The sequence below is a fragment of the Leucoraja erinacea genome, chromosome 9, assembly GCF_028641065.1.
Source record: "Leucoraja erinacea ecotype New England chromosome 9, Leri_hhj_1, whole genome shotgun sequence".
NCBI lineage: Eukaryota > Metazoa > Chordata > Chondrichthyes > Rajiformes > Rajidae > Leucoraja > Leucoraja erinaceus.
Window position 1 is genome coordinate 44,227,068 of NC_073385.1, and position 20,185 is coordinate 44,247,252.

The 20,185-nt window shown below is 40.7% G+C and overlaps 1 protein-coding gene across 4 annotated transcripts in view; it reads right to left on the bottom strand.

Moving 5' to 3' along the window:
- aqr (aquarius intron-binding spliceosomal factor) overlaps positions 1–20,185 on the bottom strand; it is a 69,871-nt gene that overhangs the window by 31,279 nt on the left and 18,407 nt on the right. For all 4 annotated transcript variants that reach the window (XM_055640690.1, XM_055640691.1, XM_055640692.1 and 1 more), the window contains exons 13-20: positions 19,158–19,271; positions 18,112–18,215; positions 8,726–8,828; positions 7,886–8,006; positions 7,635–7,776; positions 5,608–5,786; positions 4,717–4,884; positions 3,660–3,829 (exon numbers count right to left, since the gene is read on the bottom strand). In XM_055640690.1, coding sequence (XP_055496665.1) covers positions 3,660–3,829; positions 4,717–4,884; positions 5,608–5,786; positions 7,635–7,776; positions 7,886–8,006; positions 8,726–8,828; positions 18,112–18,215; positions 19,158–19,271 — 1,101 coding nt within the window. The remainder of the gene's footprint in view (positions 1–3,659; positions 3,830–4,716; positions 4,885–5,607; positions 5,787–7,634; positions 7,777–7,885; positions 8,007–8,725; positions 8,829–18,111; positions 18,216–19,157; positions 19,272–20,185) is intronic.

Genomic DNA, 20,185 nt, shown 5'->3' on the forward strand with positions numbered 1-20,185 from the left:
ATTGAATGGCGGTGCAGGCTCGAAGGGCCGAATGGCCTACTCCTGCACCTATTTTCTATGTTTCTATGAGCAGTCAGGCCCTGGGGGTATTATAGAGCAGAGGGATCAAGTCCATAGTGTCCTGCAAGTGGCAGGGCAGGTAAATATGGTGAAGATGGCATCTGGTTCACAGGTCTTCATCAGTCAAGGAACTGAGTATAGAAGTTGGGACATTGTGTTACAGTTGTGCAAGATGTTGATGAGGTCACACCTGGACCTATTGTGTTCAGCTTTGATCACCCTGCTATAGAAATATGCCATTAAGCTGTAAAGAGTGCACAGACGAATAATGAAGATGTTATCAGAACTTGAGGGCCTGAACTGTCGGGAGTTGTTGAACAGGCTAGGACTTTATTCCTTGCAGAACAGGAGCTAAGTGGTGAACTTATATAAATGTATGAAATCATGGGGGGAATAGATAGGGTGAATGCAGAGTCTTTTCCCCCCAAAGTAAGGGAATCAAGAACTTGAGGGCGTAAGCTTTTGGTGAGAAGGGAAAGATTTAATAAGAACCCGAGGGGAAAAAGCTGCCAGAGGAAATAGTTAAGGCGGATATAGTATCTTCCGCGTGTCTCCCAGTTCTTAAGTATTTCTAGCTAACTGGGAGAGTTAACTAAATGGGAGACACTCATAGAGGAGAGAAAAGCAAAGATAAATCGAGTTAAACAAAATGTTTTACTTTCAATTGTTTCTAGTGTGCAACCTTTAACAATACTGTACACCCTTGTTATTACAGACCTCTTTATAACAGATTTTGGTTATACCAGACTGTCTCTTTAAGAACACAGGCTGCTAGTTACATTGTGGAGGCCATTGAAATTAACAGGGCATTAGAATTGACAAGGATCACACGGATGGACACTTAACTATTAAACAAAGTAACAAACAGCCTTTAGTATTTTTAGCTTGCAAACATACATTTGTAGCTGTTACAAAGAACTTTGTATTTGAAAACAATTCTTTGTTTCACGGAGTGATTGCTAGGTGGTTAGAGCGAATCCCTTACTCGGTTATATAAGGTATGTTACAAAACTTACCTTCAGCGGCAGTTCTGTCACTGCCCGTGTGCGCGACTTTGGCTATAGGTTATCCATTTTGGTGGCAAAAACGGGAAAGCAGACTATTATCTAAATGGTGGCCGATTGGGAAAGGGGGAGATGCAGCGAGACCTGGGTGTCATGATACACCAGTCATTGAAGGTAGGCATGCAGGTGCAGCAGGCAGTAAAGAAAGCGAATGGTATGTTAGCTTTCATTGCAAAAGGATTTGAGTATAGGAGCAGGGAGGTTCTACTGCAGTTGTACAGGGTCTTGGTGAGACCACACCTGGAGTATTGCGTACAGTTTTGGTCTCCAAATCTGAGGAAGGACATTATTGCCATAGAGGGAGTGCAGAGAAGGTTCACCAGACTGATTCCTGGGATGTCAGGACTGTCTTATGAAGAAAGACTGGATAGACTTGGTTTATACTCTCTAGAATTTAGGAGATTGAGAGGGGATCTTATAGAAACTTACAAAATTCTTAAGGGGTTGGGCAGGCTAGATGCAGGAAGATTGTTCCCGATGTTAGGGAAGTCCAGGACAAGGGGTCACAGCTTAAGGATAAGGGGGAAATCCTTTAAAACCGAGATGAGAAGATCTTTTTTCACACAGAGAGTGGTGAATCTCTGGAACTCTCTGCCACAGAAGGTAGTTGAGGCCAGTTCATTGGCTATATTTAAGAGGGAGTTAGATGTGGCCCTTGTGGCTAAGGGGATCAGGGGGTATGGAGAGAAGGCAGGTAGGGGATACTGAGTTGGATGATCAGCCATGATCATATTGAATGGCGGTGCAGGCTCGAAGGGCCGAATGGCCTACTCCTGCACCTAATTTCTATGTTTCTATGGTGCCTTTGAGAGGCGGACGGGATTAATATGCCGTTTTTTTCCCAGCCTGTTCAAATCGATTTTTGTCAGGTTTTATTAAGTTTTTTTTTAAACTGCACTGGATATTTTAATAGCAGGAGTACTTTAAAAATCAACTTCAAAGCCGTCAACACCGACAACGGGGACGGATTTCACGTACGGGACAGGTAAAGAAAAGCCGTTTATTTTACATATAAACGTGCTTCTTAGGATGACTTTAATCAAAATTTTACGTTGCGAAAAGGTGACTTAGGTCCCATACGAACCGGCAGTATTTTTCCTGCCGATATAGGTTTTAAATTCACTGCAACGTTCCAAACGATCGTGTTCCACAAAATCCCACTCGCAAGATGATTAAAATGGCCATTAATTTACGGGAATTAAACACAAAATTCCTTCCATTGGCCTATAAATTCATGACAATGAGATTTAAAAATCATGTTATATTGTGAATTCTTGTGTGAACGTTATTTGGACACTTAGGCTATTTAAAAATGTTAACCTTTTCTTAAGAAATTGATAGATGTTTAGATGTTGTAATTGAATTTTGTAATTAGCTACAATTAGGTAACTAACTAATTATATGCTTTAATTTCAGGTCATCCAAGTAAGATTGGTTCATATTTGTTTCAGAATGCTTCAATCTATAATAACTGAAAATTTCATTCAGTTCTCTTAATTTTTAAGAAAGTTATGGGCTTTTGACTGTCCTTGATCACAGCTTTTGAGTTAAGTCAATGGAAAAGCAATAGGGAACAAGATGCTAATTTCTGAGTATGAAAATGGCCTTTTTTGAAAATAACTTTTTTAATACTGAAGATATGAAATTGAATTAGGTGTCAAATTAAACTTCTTTTTAATGCTTTATCTGATGGGATAAATTGCAGACTTGATTTTTAAAATTTTGTAACATTGCTAGTTATAGCGGACAATCGGCTTTAATATACACCATTCACCAAGTATGGTTCGTTAAAATGAGGTTTTGGGTGGCTTCGGACCAGCCACCAAAGACCTAACTGGGAGTTACAGTCAAGGCAGAAGATTGCACTTAGGCCATGCTGGAATAATCAGTGGCCCAGGGCAGGTGGCTAAGTAGCCAACTCAGGGGTGACAGATTTACCCCAACATCTATAAGCACACAATACATACATTTACAGTTAAACATTATGAATATTAGTTTTGTCTCAGGCTTAAAAGTAGTTAACCAAATTAAACAGGAAGATCTAGATTTTGAACTCTGAACAAATACATCTTAGCTTTAAGTTGTTGCTCAATGAATGGAACTTATATCATGCTTACAGCCAGCCATTGGACTTGTTTAGTCTGGAGTACACAGTGCTTTCCATTTTTAAATGAAGAGGCTTTGAATGACACCATATATGTGACTTTTGTTGAGTTTTTCCAATGCCCAATTATTTTGAATCTCATTTTTGTTTTTTAATCTGTCCTAGTAAGTAAATCAAACTTTTATTTTATTTTCGAGTGATGAGGAGCACAGCCACCAAATAATTTCATTTTTCTGCTTAGATTTTTAAAACTGCATTCAACAGTCCAACCTGCAAAGGAAATAATGAATTGTAATGCTCTCAATTACACTTCCTGCATATTCTTCCTTCTAAAAAAGTACATTTGAAAAATATTCTTTCATATAACCTTGAGAAGAACTTTCATCACAATATACAGAATACAATTTTCCTACAGCTTTAATTAAACTCACCTTAAAATTATTTTCTTTAGGTTTTCTTCTCATGATTATGTTGAAGGTCTCGTAGACATCTTCTGCCCCATTTTGAATTGAGAAGCTCATATCCTGCTGATATTGGTTGGGATCTAGCCATACTCTATATGTTCGTGAATCTCCTTTCAGCTTTGGTTTAGGTTCAGGACCTGTGACAAGTAATAATAATAAAGTAAGTTAATAATAATGGAACATAAACATACACTTGAAGCAGTAAAAATACATTTGACCATCCAACTGGATAATGACCAATTCAACATAAATTTTCACAACCTCAGGACAATTTCACACGTTTATTTCACAATTAATATTGTCCTGTCACGGTTTAGTCACTGTTTTATTTTTAAAATGCGTATGTCTGCCACTTTCGTAGAAACACGGAACTTCAGATGTTGGTTTATACCAAGGATAGACATGAAGTGCTGGAGTAACTCAGCTGGTCAGGCAGCATCTCTGGAGAAAAAAGGACAGTGATGTTTCGGGTCAGGACCCTTCTTCAGACATGGTCTTCTTCAGGGTCTGAAGAAGGGTCCAGACCCAAAATGTCACCCATTTTTTCCCCCCAGAGTTGCTGCCTGACCAGCTTAATTACTCCAGCACTGTGTGTCAATCTTTGACTGCCACTTTATGTGAAACAAACTTCAACAAACAGGATAGATGACAAGGTGATCCTTCAGTTTCAAAGGAAAAGTTATTTTTGGCCAGCGCACAGGGAAAAATAGTCTGACCTTGCTTTAAATAATGCAATGGGAACCTTCATGTCACTTGAACTGAAATAATGCACTGAAATAGCATCTGATCAGAAAGACAGAACCTCTAACACAGCAGTATTCCCTCAGAATTGCACCAAAAAAAAACCAGGTTGAATTCTATTGCAGTCCAAAAGAATTTTGAACTCTGATCTCTTGCATCGTAGGTAATGGAACTGCCAAATGAACTGACATTAAACTACATGAAGTATGCTCTGCAAGATACACGAATGCTCATGTAAAAAGTAGCCTATAGCTAGTCTGCAAACAGGAACACTAAACCATACCTTCTTCAATGACCCGTCCTTTCTCATCCAGCATGCCTTGAATTTCACATCCACGCACAAACATGAGTCCCGATTGCTCTACAAATCGTTGCTTTCGGTCAAACTTTGTGCCATAAGGCAAGACTGGTCGAACAGTTACAAGGAAACAGACATCGTGTTTGCGAAGAGCTACAGGATTGAAAATGTAACACATCAACCCAGAAATAAAGAAAATGTGTATTACAAAGCTCCCTTAGACAAATGCACACGCTGCGGCTACCTGAAGATTGATTTAGTTCATCAAAGATTGCTTTATTCATATACATAATCCCAAAATTAAAACAAAATCACCAATTTATCAATATACATACAAGCAATTAGTTGCAGCTAATCTTCGTGCGGCACGGTGGCGCATTGGTAGAGTTGGGTCTTACAGCACCATAGACCCGGGTTCAATTTGGACTATGGGTGCAATCTGTATGGAGTTTGTACGTTCTCCCCGTGACTACATAGGTTTTCCCCAGATGATCCAGTTTTATCCCACACGCCAAAGATATACAGGTGTGTAGATTAATTGGCTTCTGCACACATTGTAAATTGGCTCTAGTGTGTAGAATAGTGCTAGTGGACAGGGCGACCATTGGTCGGTGCGGATACGGTGGGCCGAAGGGCCTGTTTTTGCTTTGTAACTCTAAACTAAACTTTGCTGCATTCAGCATAACCCAGTTTTACATTCATTCATTCTTTTAATGTTCTGTGAGTAACTTTTTTTTTTAAAGTGTCTGGAATTGCCTTCCAATTCTATTCCATTATAAGCATGAAAAGCTACAGTATGTTGTTTTACTTATCATCTGCAAAAAGGAAACAATATCCAGCACATCTAATGTAAAATCATTTGAGCACTCGAGTTACCTTCCCATTCTCCCTTGATTTGATATCGAACGTTTAAGTTGATGGATACGTCAGCACGGACTCTTGCCGGCCAGTTATCACCAATGTTGGGTTTTGCTACTTCCACAATCGTGAAAGTGACGATAGGTTGCGCCATTCGAGCCCAACCACCAAAGACAACGCCTCCGTACTCTCCTTGCCTGCAGCGTTAATAAATAAGTAAGCTAAGTCCTGGACCTGGCTTGAAATATACACATAAAATACATTCCAAAGTTTAAAATACATGTTGAAATTGCTTTTAATCCAATTTGCTGGTAACAAATGGAGGTAAAGAAATTATTTTAATCCAAATATTAATTTTGAATTTAAAAAATGACACAAGTGTTGGAGTAATCAGCAGGTCAGGCAGCATCACTGGAGAACATGAGTAACAGTTCAGTTCGGGACCCTTCTTCAGACTAATTGTGATGGGGGATGGAGGAGGGAGAAAGCTGGAAGAGAGGCGAGGATGGGTCAAAGGCGGGCAAGTGAGAAGTGTTTACAGGTGATGGGGGGGTTGATTAGCTGATGATTTGGCAAAGGCTCTAAAGAAAGGTTCCTATCCGAAATATAGCCTAACCATGTTCTCCAGAGACGCTGCCTGACCTGCTGAGTTACTCCAGCACTTTGTGTCTTTTTTTGTAACCTGGCACCTGGAGTTCTTCGTACCTCCCTTAATTTCAAATATCTGTGTAAAGATGTATTTTTGAAAATAATGTAATTTCCGATAATTTCTCAATATTGAGATGCAGGTGTCAAAGCTGCCAGTTTAGAACATCCATAAATACTGGAATAGTTGTGGTAGGAAAGAAAAATGTGCATTTATCATGTGTTTATTGTTCATAATAGTAAAATACATTAATTCAATGAATTTCACTCAAGTCTCGTGAGTACAGAGCAAATACAAGCTTCAGAATGGTTAAAATTGTTCAAAAGTGAATCAGCTCTGGTTTTGACTCTGGGGTAAACTGTACAGTCCAATCCCACCCACTGCAAAGCAGATTGGGCAATGTGGTTCCTTTCCATTGTGGGCAGTCGACCTTCTCTGACCATGTCATTGTGATTTACACCAGACAGTGCCACTTGCACACAGTGCTGTCCTAGACACTCAACTTTGGCTCCGCAAAGGAGCATTGTTATTCTCACCCATCACCGTGAATGATGGTGACTGTAAAGATCACCATGGAAGGGATTGAGCAGTGCACCTACCATTAAAATACAGCAGTGATGTGATCCCCACTCACTGTGGATCAGTCCTGTCAGGGTAACCCCACAATCTTTGTGAACTGAATGAGTAGAGTACTACATACCATTTGGACTTTTGGCTGGACATGTGGATATGCAGGGAATGGAGGGATATGGGTTACATGCAGGTAGATAAGTGATGGTGGTGGCATCATGTTCGGCACAGAACATAATACATAGGAGCAGACTTATACAATTTGGCACAGCAAGTCTGCTCAGCCATTTGATCATGGCTGATTTGTTTTCCCTTCTCAACCCCATTTTCTTGCTTTCTTCCTGTAACCTTTAACACCCTTACTAATCAAGCCACCTTTAATCAAATCACACTTACACATCAAACTCTGCTTAAAAAATACCCAATTACTTGACCTCCACAGCTGTCTGTGGCAATGAATTCCAGATTCACCACCCACTGGCTAAAGAAATTCCTCCTCAACTCTCTTCTAAAAGTATGTTATTTTATTGTCGACTGATGGGCCTGTTATTGTGCTATGTTGCATGTCCTAGTAACATGAACAGTATGGCTTGGAATTAATAATGCAACACTCTGGGGGAACCATTCCTCCGTGTAAGTTAGCTACTTTTAAATTGACATTTTGGACAGATGTACAAGCATAATTAAAAGTGGAAACAATCCAAAGATTTTAGATGAGAAGTTTTAAAACAACTTCAAAATATTCTTTAATAATGCACAAATCCAATAATTTACTGAACGAAAATGTACTTAAAAACAGAATGGTTGAATTATGCATACTAATACCCACCATGGTTTAAGTCTGCTGATTACATCCTCCACATCCTGTCTGATTTCATATGTTGACTCCAGCCGAAAGAGATTAAAATTCCTCAGCAGATAGTCATGAAGAGTCAAGAACTGCAAATTCAGCTTTGGCAATGCAAGGCAGCCTGGCATAATAAAGGAAAAAAACCTCACCATGGTACAAAATTTCAACCTAAACAGAATTCAGCAATGAATAAGAAACAAAACTTCCCACATGCCTGATGGTTCACATACCTTCACCAGAGTAATATTCCGTCGGTACAATGTTTTCATCCCAGATGATTTTCTCTGTGGGATAAAGGGGCATCTCATTTAATTGCTGAATTTGAGATGTTCGCCGTTCATGTCGGGACACCTGTTACAAATAAAGAGCATTAAATGAACAAATTCCACCTTTCAATCATGTTCCAATTTTGTATTTGTTAGTATTTAGTTAATTTAGAGATACAGCACGAAAACAGGCCCTTTAGCCCACTGAGTCCATGCCGACCAGCGATCCCCATACACTATCATAGTTTATATGGGTCATAGTTTAAGGATAAGGGGGAAATCTTTTAGGACCGAGATGAGGAAAACTTCTTTCACACAGAGAGTGGAGAATCTCTGGAATTCTCTGCCGCAGAAGATAGTTGAGGCCAGTTCATTGGCTATATTTAAGAGGGAGTTAGATGTGGCCCTTGTGGCTAAAGGGATCAGGGGGTATGGAGAGAAGGCAGGAACAGGATACTGAGTTGGATGATCAGCCATGATCATATTGAATGGCGGTGCAGGCTCGAAGGGGCGAATGGCCTACTCCTGCACCTATTTTCTATGTTTCTATGTTTCTACTAGCACTATCCTACAAACTAGGGAAAAGTTACAATCTTTACTGAAGCCACACAACCCACAAACCTGCACTTCTTTGGACTGTGGAAGGAAATCGGAGCACCCGGAGAAAACCCACACGGTCACGGGGAGAATGTACATACTCTGTAGACAAGGACCCGTGGTCAGGATTGAACCCGGGTCTCTGGTGCTGTAAGGCAGCAACTATACCACTGTGCCACCCCAAATTCTTATAATTTAAATACCTACCAACATTTCCAAGAGAAATTCCTTTTCATAACATGTATTCTCTCCTTCTGGCAGGGTTGGCAAAAGACAAAGGTATGACGCCACTTTGTGGAGTGTGTTGGGACTGTAATCACAAAAGAAAACAAATTCAGCATTTTACTCTCGTGTAGAAATCTTCAAGTTTTCAGATATTTTCAAAAAATAATTCAAAAAACAGAATAAATTTGAAACTTGTTCATTATTGTTCATTAATCATCAGCTGAAATAGGCATAGGCTGTGGGCCGAGGAGCTTTATTCTGCAGTTTCGTGACCCAAGTCACCAAACTACATGAAATTTTCACATATTGTGTAATAAAATTATATAAATCACCCCTGAAACTCGTCATGAACAAGACTTGCACATTTTTTTTATTAAATTAGAGAAAAACTAGAAATATTTCGGGTAATTTTTAGTCCAATCAAAGCACGTTTAACATTGAGATGTCTGCCAGTTGGCCAATCACGCGCTTTGCTTCAGGCTAGCACACAAAATAGCTGAGGGTGCCTCTACAGATGCCTGCTTTACTGGAGATTGCGATTTGTTGTTCTGTGGAATAAATGTCGTGGAAACTTGCAGCACGGTAATTGAATTTTGTGAGAAAAGCATTAAAAAGGCTGAATAAAGTGCTGATGTGGAAGAAAGCCTTGAAAGCAAAGTCGCTGCTGAGGTGCTCCAACACAAAGAAGCCAGCCAGGAATCAACTCTAACTGAAAGGTAGTCTAAAGTCTGAATTTATGAAAATCTATCTGTATGGACTTTAATTAATTTAATTGCATCCTTTTATAATGTGAATAAATTCACTCATTCACTTCATTCATGCATGCATTCATTCATTATACATTCATACATTCATTCATTCATTCAATCATGATGTTGAGGGCCTAAACTATATGTATCCATAACACAGTCAATTTTACTTTGGAGTCATGTGAGTGACTACGTGAAGAACCCGCTCAGTGCGCAGGCGCGGCATTACGCCAGCAGCGCAACAGCGGCGGCAGCTGGAGTCAGGCTCTCCAGCTGCAGTATATAACGCGACCGTTTCAGGTAAGTGTTTTGAATAGGAGAACAGGAAAATTGCGAGAATGGCTACAAGGCAAAAGCGACTCGCTAAGAAAACTGCCCCTTGCCCGACTCCTCCAGAGGAGGGTTCTATATCAGGGTGGCAGCCACAGGCGGCGGGACCGCTCTTTGAGCGCTCCCTAACTCCCGAAACCGAGCCAATCCCTGTGCCGCCGATTTCAGCACCTCGGACAGGGAGGAAGTCCACCAAAAAGACGAATCGGCCGGTTATCTCCGACTCATCGTCGGAGGAGGAAATGTCTCCACCTAAAAAGAGGAGAGACAGCCGCCTGAGCTGTATAAAACAGCTCCTGGAGCAAATGCTCAACCAAGAGATGCAGCAAAAGCGATCTCATGGAGGAAGGGCATATGCCTCCTCCACAGTATCTACAGCACCCCCCTCTGCTCCCTCTTTATTCGAGGCTAGCAAGGGTGACCAGGGCTGGGCTGGTCTACAACAAGGGCAGGCGGACGAGTGCAGGAGTATGCCAGGGGAGCAGGAACATGAAGAGCTGCTGGGTGTCGTGGGCCGCTATGCGGCACCTCCACGCGCAGGAAGACTACTGGAACCCAAGATGGCAGCCAGTATCAACCAGCTTTCTAACAAAGCCCTGCAGGAGAAGGTCCTTCAAGAAGCTTTAGAAGAGTACACAGCGCCAGAGAATTGTGAGGCACTAAAAGTAAAGAGCGTCAACGGTCAAATCTGGAGGCAGCTGGGTCAGCAGATTCGCAGTCAAGAGCTTAAAATGCAGCGAATTCTGAAGCTCCTAACATCGGCAATCACCGCCTTTGCTCGTTCCACGGAAAATACTGACATGACCACCTGCCAACAGGATGTGTTAGCACTAATGTGCAATACACAATATGAGATCAACAATCTGAGGCGGGACAATACAAGACCTGCCCTCAACCCCAAATATGCGGGGCTATGCAAAACCCCTGCAGCGGAAACAGAGGCATTGCTGTTTGGGAATGACCTGACAAAAAGGTTAAAAGACATAGAAGAGGCAGCTAAACCTGTGGGCCTCATGAGGGCAGGCCCGGGAACGAGCAGGACATCTCATCCGACACCCAGCTGGCAGCACCCCTCGGCATCCACCAGTAAACACCCACATCCAAGGACTGGTGAAAGCTCGGGGACTGCTGCTTATTACCCCCAAAGGTCTTTTTTAGACATGGGCCCAGAGCGGACCCCATGGAAAATGCGCCGCCCCCCGACAGCACCAGCATACCAGCAAAACCGAGCCTACAAGAAAAAACAATAGAAGAAACGACAACAAACATGGAGGTAGGTGGGTCTGGTTCCTGCCAGCATACACAGAATAAGGGTGCTCTACTAACTGGGGGGCGATTACACTTGTTTAAAAAAGCATGGGGTACTGTCACAAATAACAGATATATACTCAACAGTATTAGTGGATACAAAATTGAATTTAAATTGGGCATATTACCGCCAGTTCAGCATACACCCCAAAGGGTATTTTCTCCCTCTGAGAAAGAGAAGCGAGAAGGACAAGCTGAACTAGAAAGGCTCATTGCAAAAGGGATCATTGAAAAGACCAAACATGAACCATTGGAATTTGTATCGAATATATTTACTAAAACTAAAAAAGATGGTGGATGTCGCATCATCATTGACCTAACATCACTAAATAAATCTGTTAAGTATATACACTTCAAAATGGAGACTTTTGTCACTGCCAGACAACTGATCTCCAAAGGATACTTTATGGCAAGCATTGATATTAAAGATGCTTACTATCTAATACCCATACACAAGGATCATTGTAGATACCTAAAATTTATCTGGATGGGGCAACTATGGCAGTATAGAACATTGCCCAATGGCCTAACCCCAGCCCCCAGACTATTTACAAAAATACTAAAAGTAGCCATGAAAATATTAAGAAAACAAAAGCATATAGTCATGACATATTTGGATGATATCCTCATATTAGGAAAAACCAAGGAATTAGCTGTGGCAGCAGTTCTAGCTACAAAACAGCTCCTTGAAACACTGGGGTTCGTCCTACACCCAGATAAATCCAAATTGAAGCCATTAACTACCATGGATTACCTGGGCTTCAATATCAATTCAATTCATATGACTGTTACTTTGCCAAGGGAAAAAATGGTTGCATTAGCACAATCATGCAACAATTTAATGGTCACCAAACGACCAACAATTCGACAAGTGGCCAGAGTAATTGGGATGATCATAGCAGCAATTCCAGCTACACAATTCGGACCTTTGCACTATCAAAATCTACAAAGAGCAAAGGTACATGCACTACAACGATGCTCGGGTCACTATGACCGAATCATGAATTTACCCACTGAAGCTATATCAGAACTACAGTGGTGGGCAGACAATGTTTGGCACAGTTTCAGCCCTATTATCATCACCAACCCTAATTTAGTTATTAAAACAGATGCCAGTGCTTTAGGCTGGGGAGCAACTAACTCCATATCCAGCACAGGTGGCAGATGGACTAATTCAGAATCATCGTTACTACACACACTGGGCATCAACTATTTGGAAATGTTGGCCGCCTATTGTGGGTTAAAAGCATATGCATCTAAAATGCAGCACGTGCATGTTAGGTTACAGATTGACAATACTACGGTGGTGGCTTACGTTAACCACATGGGTGGCATAAAATCATTATCATGCGACAAATTGGTCAATGCATTCTGGCAATGGTGTGTCAAAAGACATATTTGGTTATCAGCTGCCTATCTACCAGGTAAGCTAAATACAGTGGCAGACACCAGGTCACGAAAATTCAATGATAACATCGAATGGATGTTAGACCCAACAATCTTTGCTAAAATTATTAAGCGATGTGGAACGCCAGATATCGATTTGTTTGCATCAAGACTGAATCACCAGTTACCTATGTATGTGGCTTGGGAACCAGACCCAGAGGCAGCAGCGGTAGATGCTTTCACGCTGGATTGGGGAAATTTCTTCTTCTATGCTTTCCCTCCCTTCTGCCTCATCAGTCGGGTACTTCGGAAAATTCAGAGTGACTCTGCTTCTGGAATTTTGATCGTGCCCGACTGGCCTACCCAACCATGGTTCCCAGTCCTTCACGACATGGTGGTCGAGTCACCAATGGTTTTCCTTAGTGACCCACGGTTGTTGACTCACCCAGTATCCGGCATGAGCCACCCATGCCATGAACATATTAAACTCCTGGGTTGTAGGTTCTAAACAGACCTTACCAGGGACTGGCATTATCAGAAAGAACCATCACCACCATGTCGGCAGCTCTGCGAACATCCACCAAGAAGCAGTACCTGACGTACATCAAAAAATGGGAAAAATACTGCCTGGACGCAGGGACAACATACGAAACTACCACAATCACCGACGTGTTGGAGTTCCTGGCCCAACTACACCATGATGAGAAGATGAGCTACAGTGCCGTAAATGCAGCACGAAGCGCCCTGTCTGCTTATCTAAAACCAGCAGGACAGCAGAGCATAGGATCCGATCCACTGGTGATAAAACGTATGAAGGGCATTTACAATAACAAGCCCCCAAAACCCAGGTATACCCATGTATGGGATATCAGTGTGGTATTATCATATCTCAGAGGATGGCCACCAGCTAGATCCCTCAGTCTTGAGGAGTCTACGTTAAAAACACTCATGCTCATGGCTCTCATATCCGCTCAAAGGGTCCAGTCACTACACAAACTACGACTGGACAACATGGTGATCACCCCAGACTGCATCACGTTCATTATTTTAGGTCTGGTGAAACAAAGCAGGCCAGGAACTCCCAATTCATCGATGATATTCCGGGCCTACCCACCAGAACCAAGGTTGTGTGTCGTGACCCATCTTCAGCAATATTTAGACACAACCCACAAACTTAGAGGGAGTGAAAAAGCCTTATGGGTCAGCCACAAAAAACCACATGGACGGGTAACAAGCCAAACCATTTCACGGTGGCTAAAACAGGTGCTGAAAGCTGCCGGAATAGATACTAACATTTTTAAATCACATTCCACCAGGGCAGCATCGACATCAGCGGCTGAGCGAATGGACGTTCTGATTGACCACATCCTAAATACGGCAGGATGGTCGAGGGAATCGACATTCCGAAACTTTTATAACAAACCGCTGATGAAGCCAGACCTGTTTGCAGATAGAATTTTACAAACTGCAAATCTTTAATTTAAGCCCGGGGGAGCATTTAATTTTTGTTATTGTTAATAAACACCTTTCTGTTTTTTGAACAAACAGATTCTTTGGTTAATTATGATAACACTTCCTCCCTCAAGAACTTCGGCAGTGAGTGAAATAAAACTGTTACACGGTTTGAAATCACAGACCTTTGAAGTCTTCACGTAGTCACTCACGTGACTCCAAAGTAAAATAGTAAGATTAAACGAGAACTTACCAGTTCGAAGTTTGATCTGTATTTTATGAGGAGTTACGATGAGGGATTACGTGCCCTCCGCTCCCACCCTCATTATATAGATCAACCTAGTAAACTGATGTCTCCTTAATCTTTACTATGTTTACTTCATATTGTGTCTATCTGTGATTCCACACCGCTGCTTGGAAGTATGCCGCGCCTGCGCACTGAGCGGGTTTCTTCACGTAATCCCTCATCGTAACTCCTCATAAAATACAGATCAAACTTCGAACTGGTAAGTTCTCGTTTAATCTTACTATTAAACATTGTCACTAATGCCAGCGTGTTGTAGTCTACTAAGTATTTAACAGCTATTCTCGGAGCTGCCTGCGATAACTTACCTTGAAAAAGTGCTCCGACCGCGGGGCCTAGGTACTCGCGGTATAGTGAAGCCGCGGTCTCAATTAATAAGCGGCCGATTCGTGAACGCGGAGCCGCGGATTATCTCCGCGGGCGGGTGGCTGTACATAGTGCCGTCTGTAGCGGCCGTTTTCAGGCCCCGACTACGGGAGAAAAACGGAGGGATATCGATCGCAATTTATAGGCTTCCATTGCAGTGAGAAATGGTCAAAAATGGTTGATGTTTCTGTAGAAATGAATTGGTGATATGTGAACTTGAACTAGTTTTTCTATGGTCGTAACCTATTGTTATTCTCATTAACATTCTTCTTGGTTTCTTGGTCCTCCAAAATATTCCAAATGGAATTGAAACTGGAGGGGGAATTTTATTAAGATTAATTAACATTATTTATTAACTATTAATTAACAACATTTATTAACATTAAGAAGTTGAAATTTTATGAATTGAAGTCCATGCAGACTTAATGACTGAAAATGTTTTTTTGTAGCCTCTACTTAAACTTGAAATAAGTTATCAAGTGTAGTAAATTACAGTGTAAGTCTCATTGACATTAAATAGTGGTTGACACTTTATGAATGGAAGTCCATGCAGATCTAGGTACTATGAGATGTTTCTTTCTTTAGCTATCCTGCACTTGAACTTGAAGTCTTATCTATGGCAGTAAATTACAGTACAGTGTCAGTCTCATTGAAATTAAGAAGAGATTGACATTTTATGAATTGAAGTCCATGCAAACCTAAGTAATATGAGATTTTTTTTTCTGCAGCTTCTGCCCCTCCACTCTTCAGAGCCTGTCCACACAAAAGTGTTTTGTGTGGACATTCACTGTGCTTTAATGAACACTAATTTGATCATTTGCAGACTTGCCATCCCATCTACCTGGACATGCATACATGTTTAATTTCCTCATTGGTATGTCGTTATTGTCTTACATAATATAAACCATGAAAAGATGTACAATACACCCCGACACATATTATCTTCTATTATTAGGAGGCAGCAGTGTATTCCGGGTTACCATGCAGAGTGCTATAGTCACTTCTGCAACATAACAACAATAAATCGAGCGATAGCTAGAAGGAAGAAAGGTAATGATAGGACTCAAACAACAAATCTTTTTACTTATGGTCATATGATGTTACTTTGAAAAATGATAAGATATATTTTTGAGGATGTTGATTTATTTTACTTTTCATTCCTTTTCTGTTTTCTTTTTCCTCTTTCAATTGAGTTCAAGACGCTGAAAAGCCTGAAGCAGGTGAATCACCTCAAGAGGCAGTTCCTGATGGTGAAGCAGATGAGCCGACCCCAAAGAGACTGCTTCGGTCCATGACAAGTCATAGTCAACAAACAGCAACTGTCGAGCACACTGACCTACCAGCATGTCCTACCAGCGCATTGCATCATTTGTAAAGGTTCAAAGTACACAAAATAAATAAATTGTGGAAAAAAATTATGATATAAAGTTTTATTTTAATGTGGATCGTTTCACTGTTTATTTGGTCAAATTATTTAAACAATGAGTGAATTACTTATGATAATGGCGTGCCGGTGAATGACTGCGACAATCCACTCACCGATCCACACATACATACATACGCACATCCACACACACACATCCATCCATACGCACACTTCCATGCATGCAAACACACATACATGCACACATAAATCCGCACACACATCCATTCACACGCACATACATGTACACATCCAAACATACATGCACACATACATCCATCCACACGTACACACACACTTACATCCACAGATACACGTTTGAAAGGGATACACAGACACACACACACAAACTAGAGATAAACAATGCACACTTTTAGGGTTCTTGTAGGTTAAAGGTAATAGCCCTCATTTGCAAAGGCACCATCGGGGTGGGGGGGGGTCTATAACATAAATATGCTCATTGTAGCTTAAAATGAATATTCATCGAGTAAACATCAGAGCATTTGATTCTTGGCCAGGATGTGACATTTACATCAGAAATAAGACAGGTCTCTTACACTGCCCCAGTCCCACTAGGGCCGTCACCCCCACTCTCCCCACTTTGGCAGTCAGCGGGGTTTAGTAAATGGGGAAACCTAGAGGATTTGTCCTGACCCTTTAATTAGGCAGGTTCATGAGCCCTTAAAACCTGGGACATCTGCTGCAGTCTCATTTAATTTCCTATTAAAGCGACTGTAACATGCCTGCCTGGCACTGCCCCGGTCCCACTATTGCCGACACCCCCACTCTGCACACTGGCAGTCAGTGGGGTTCAGTAAAGGGAGGAACCCACAAGAACTACCCTAACCCATTAATTAGGCTGGTTCAGGAGCAGGACCTCTGCGACAGTGTCATTAAAAAAACACACTCACAATTATATTCATCATACTATTTTTATATAATATAATTATACTTAATTATATGTGATTACATTCATATTTACAGGTTACACATATATATACATATTGGTATAATAATATAGTTTAAATGGACTGCAACACAGGAATAGGCTGTCCATGGTGTAATACGGGCATTGGCCACTAGATGGTGCTTATTTTCCCGATCTCATTTTCTAATTAGTTTAATTAATTAATGTGCAATGTTTGGCACTGACGAGTTATGACTTCCTTCTCAATTATATTTTATCTAAATCTGTGGAAAATGTCATGTAGTTTGGTGACTTGGGTCACGAAAACTGATTTCTAGACACATTTTTGATGCTCGGCCCACAGCCTAGCAGCGGTTACAATGAGGAACTTTGCTATCAGGTTGAGCAGTTAAGAGAGAGAGCATGGGTGCACTAAAGTAAAAGTTGCTTATGCAAGAAAGAATGTGAGCATACTTAAAAAGGAAGATGAAATAAAGCAAGGGGTAGTTTGAATGGATCGTAGTAATAGTACCTGAAAATCAAAAACCTGAAATCAAAATAGAATATACTGTAAAATCTGTGGCAACATTTGTAGAAAACAAAACACCGGAATAAATATTTCAGGTTGAAGACCCTGGGTTAGAACTGGAAAAAGGAGAAAACATGTTGGTGCTGAGTGGGGAAAAATATGAAAAAAGACACAGCATCCCTGGAGAACATGGATAGCTGATGTTTCGGGTTGGGATCCTTCATGAGTGGCATAATCAGTGTGAAGAAGACTCCTGACCTAAAACATCAAAGTGGCTGATCTAACAGTAGAAACAAGGAACTGCAGATGCTGGTTTGCACAAAAGCGCTGGAGTAGCTCAGCGGGTCAGCAAGCATATGTGAACATAGATAGGCGATATTTCAGGTCGGGACCCTTCTTCAGACTAAAAAGACCATGTTCTCCAGACATGGTGCCTAACCCACTGAGTTAGTCCAGCACTTTGTATCTTTTTTTGTAAACCAGTATCTGCAGTTCTTTGTTTTAACACAGAATAATTAAGACTATCTTTGTAAAACAACATCACGCTATATCATTTGAACTCAAAGTTAGGCAGAAGCCGTTCCAGACACTTGAAGGATTTAAAAATCACTTACCTAAGTGATCCAAAATGCTTCACCAGTGATTCCCGAGTATCAACTGCTGCCACATTAGACAAAGCAAAATCATGCAGTTCTGGAAAGTGAGCAAATGCTGCCCTCTGAAATGTAAATCATTATATTCCTTCAGACCTAATCCGAATATCTACTGAATTTCTCATATTCCAATGATCATGTAGCAATAAAAACGACAAATTCTTCACACAGAGTTTTAAGGTTTTTACATGTGTTATATACAGGCTTCATTTCAAATGCCCTTCGGGGCTAATCTGAACATGTTGACATTTCAGTGTGGAGAAAATATCCAACACTCAATTGAAGACGAGCGCTTTTTGAAATTATCCAGAAATGTGTAACTCTTAGCTTCAGTTAATTTCCAGATAATTTAAAAAACTGCTCATCATCAATGCCACAGCGAAAGCTAATAACTATCAAAAATTAACTTTAAATTCAACATCAAGTGCCAACATTTAATACATATAAAATAAAACTGCCTGAAAAATCAAATGTACACCACACAGAAGGCCACAGAAGGCATACTATAAATTTAAAATATTAGCTATCAAAAACAAAAATAAATCGTTTTTTTTAACGTGTTTATGCGACCGTATTGAGGCTGGCACATCACTGATTTGGTCCTGAGAGTTCTTGTCCAAGTAGAGTCACTCATCCCCCAAGTTTCCCTCCTCTGTAAATCACCCCCCCCCCCCCCATGCCCATGGGCAGGAGAATTGAGGCATGATAAGTTTGTATGAGAGAACAGGATTCAGGGGAAAATGTGGAGGAATTGGAACTGCTCCGAGAGCCAGCACAGCAATGGCCTCCCTCTGTTTCATGTAAAAATACGAGAAATATGAAGAAATAATTCATGTATTTTTCTTGCCAGCAAATTTGAAAACCTGATATGCAGTCTATTTTATTCTCTGGATAAAAGCATCAATTGATGTTAGCATCTTACCATTCACTTTGCGCATTGGAAAAAGGAGTGAAAACGTTACCTTCTGAAACGAAGACCTCACAAAAAAAACATTGCTGCTTCTTACCTGAAGCGAAGTTATGCGATCATAATGTATCGTAGTCATCTCATTCTCAGTAAGAGCGTTTCCCGTCTGATCGTTTATTTCAAAGCCAGTATAGAACTTCAACATATCTAATAACTGCAAACAAGCAAATTAATTCTTGTTAAGTCAAAGTTCTGACAACTCCCCAAATGTTCAACTGCAATGGAGATAAAATGCAAAGTAAAATATATGTAAAAATTTAAATTAGATCTCAAAGCAGAAGTCAAATCTATGAAGAATGCCAATGCAGGGTGACTTGAACAAAATCAACACATTAGAAATCTCTTGTGTGTAGACATCTGGAATTTATGCTTTGAATATTTTATAAAATTGGCAGCAAATACATAAATAGAATAACAATTCTGCAAGTTACTGTCAGTTGTATCCTGCTCTGCAATTTGGGTTTTTCGGAAGTATTTAATTCACTTCAATTTTTAATGTCAACTTGAATGATTTCAGTTGTTAAAAAATGGTGAGCTTAATTTCATGACACGCGACTCGAGATTTTAATGTACCAAGTCATAAATCTTTATAAATGAATGTCCAGGCCGAAGGAAGCTAAGTTTACACTCCTGTCATTTCATTTCCTCAGAAACGTTCTAAAAAATATATGAAAATGAATGTAGAAACAAGCAACTGCAATGCTGGTTTACCAAGAAAAAACTAAGTGCTGGAGTAATTCAGCAAGTAAGACAGCATCCCTGGCAAACTTGGATAGGTGACATTTCTGGTCGGAACCTTTCTTCAGATTGGAAAGAGGAAAGTCAGGTGGGGGATAGTAAAAATACAACAGGGGTGTGGGACTGGAGTCAGAGAGGTGGAGGGAGGCTTGCATTATAAAGAGGGTCAGGGACAAAAATGAATGCTTTAAGTTTGTCTCCAATAATTACATTTATCCCTTAATTCTTAGCTTGTTTTCAGTATAATGATCAGTGATTCCCTTCTTATTATCTAGTCTGCTGTGTAAATTCTTTATTGTGAATAGCTGATCACCCTGACTATCTTGTTGC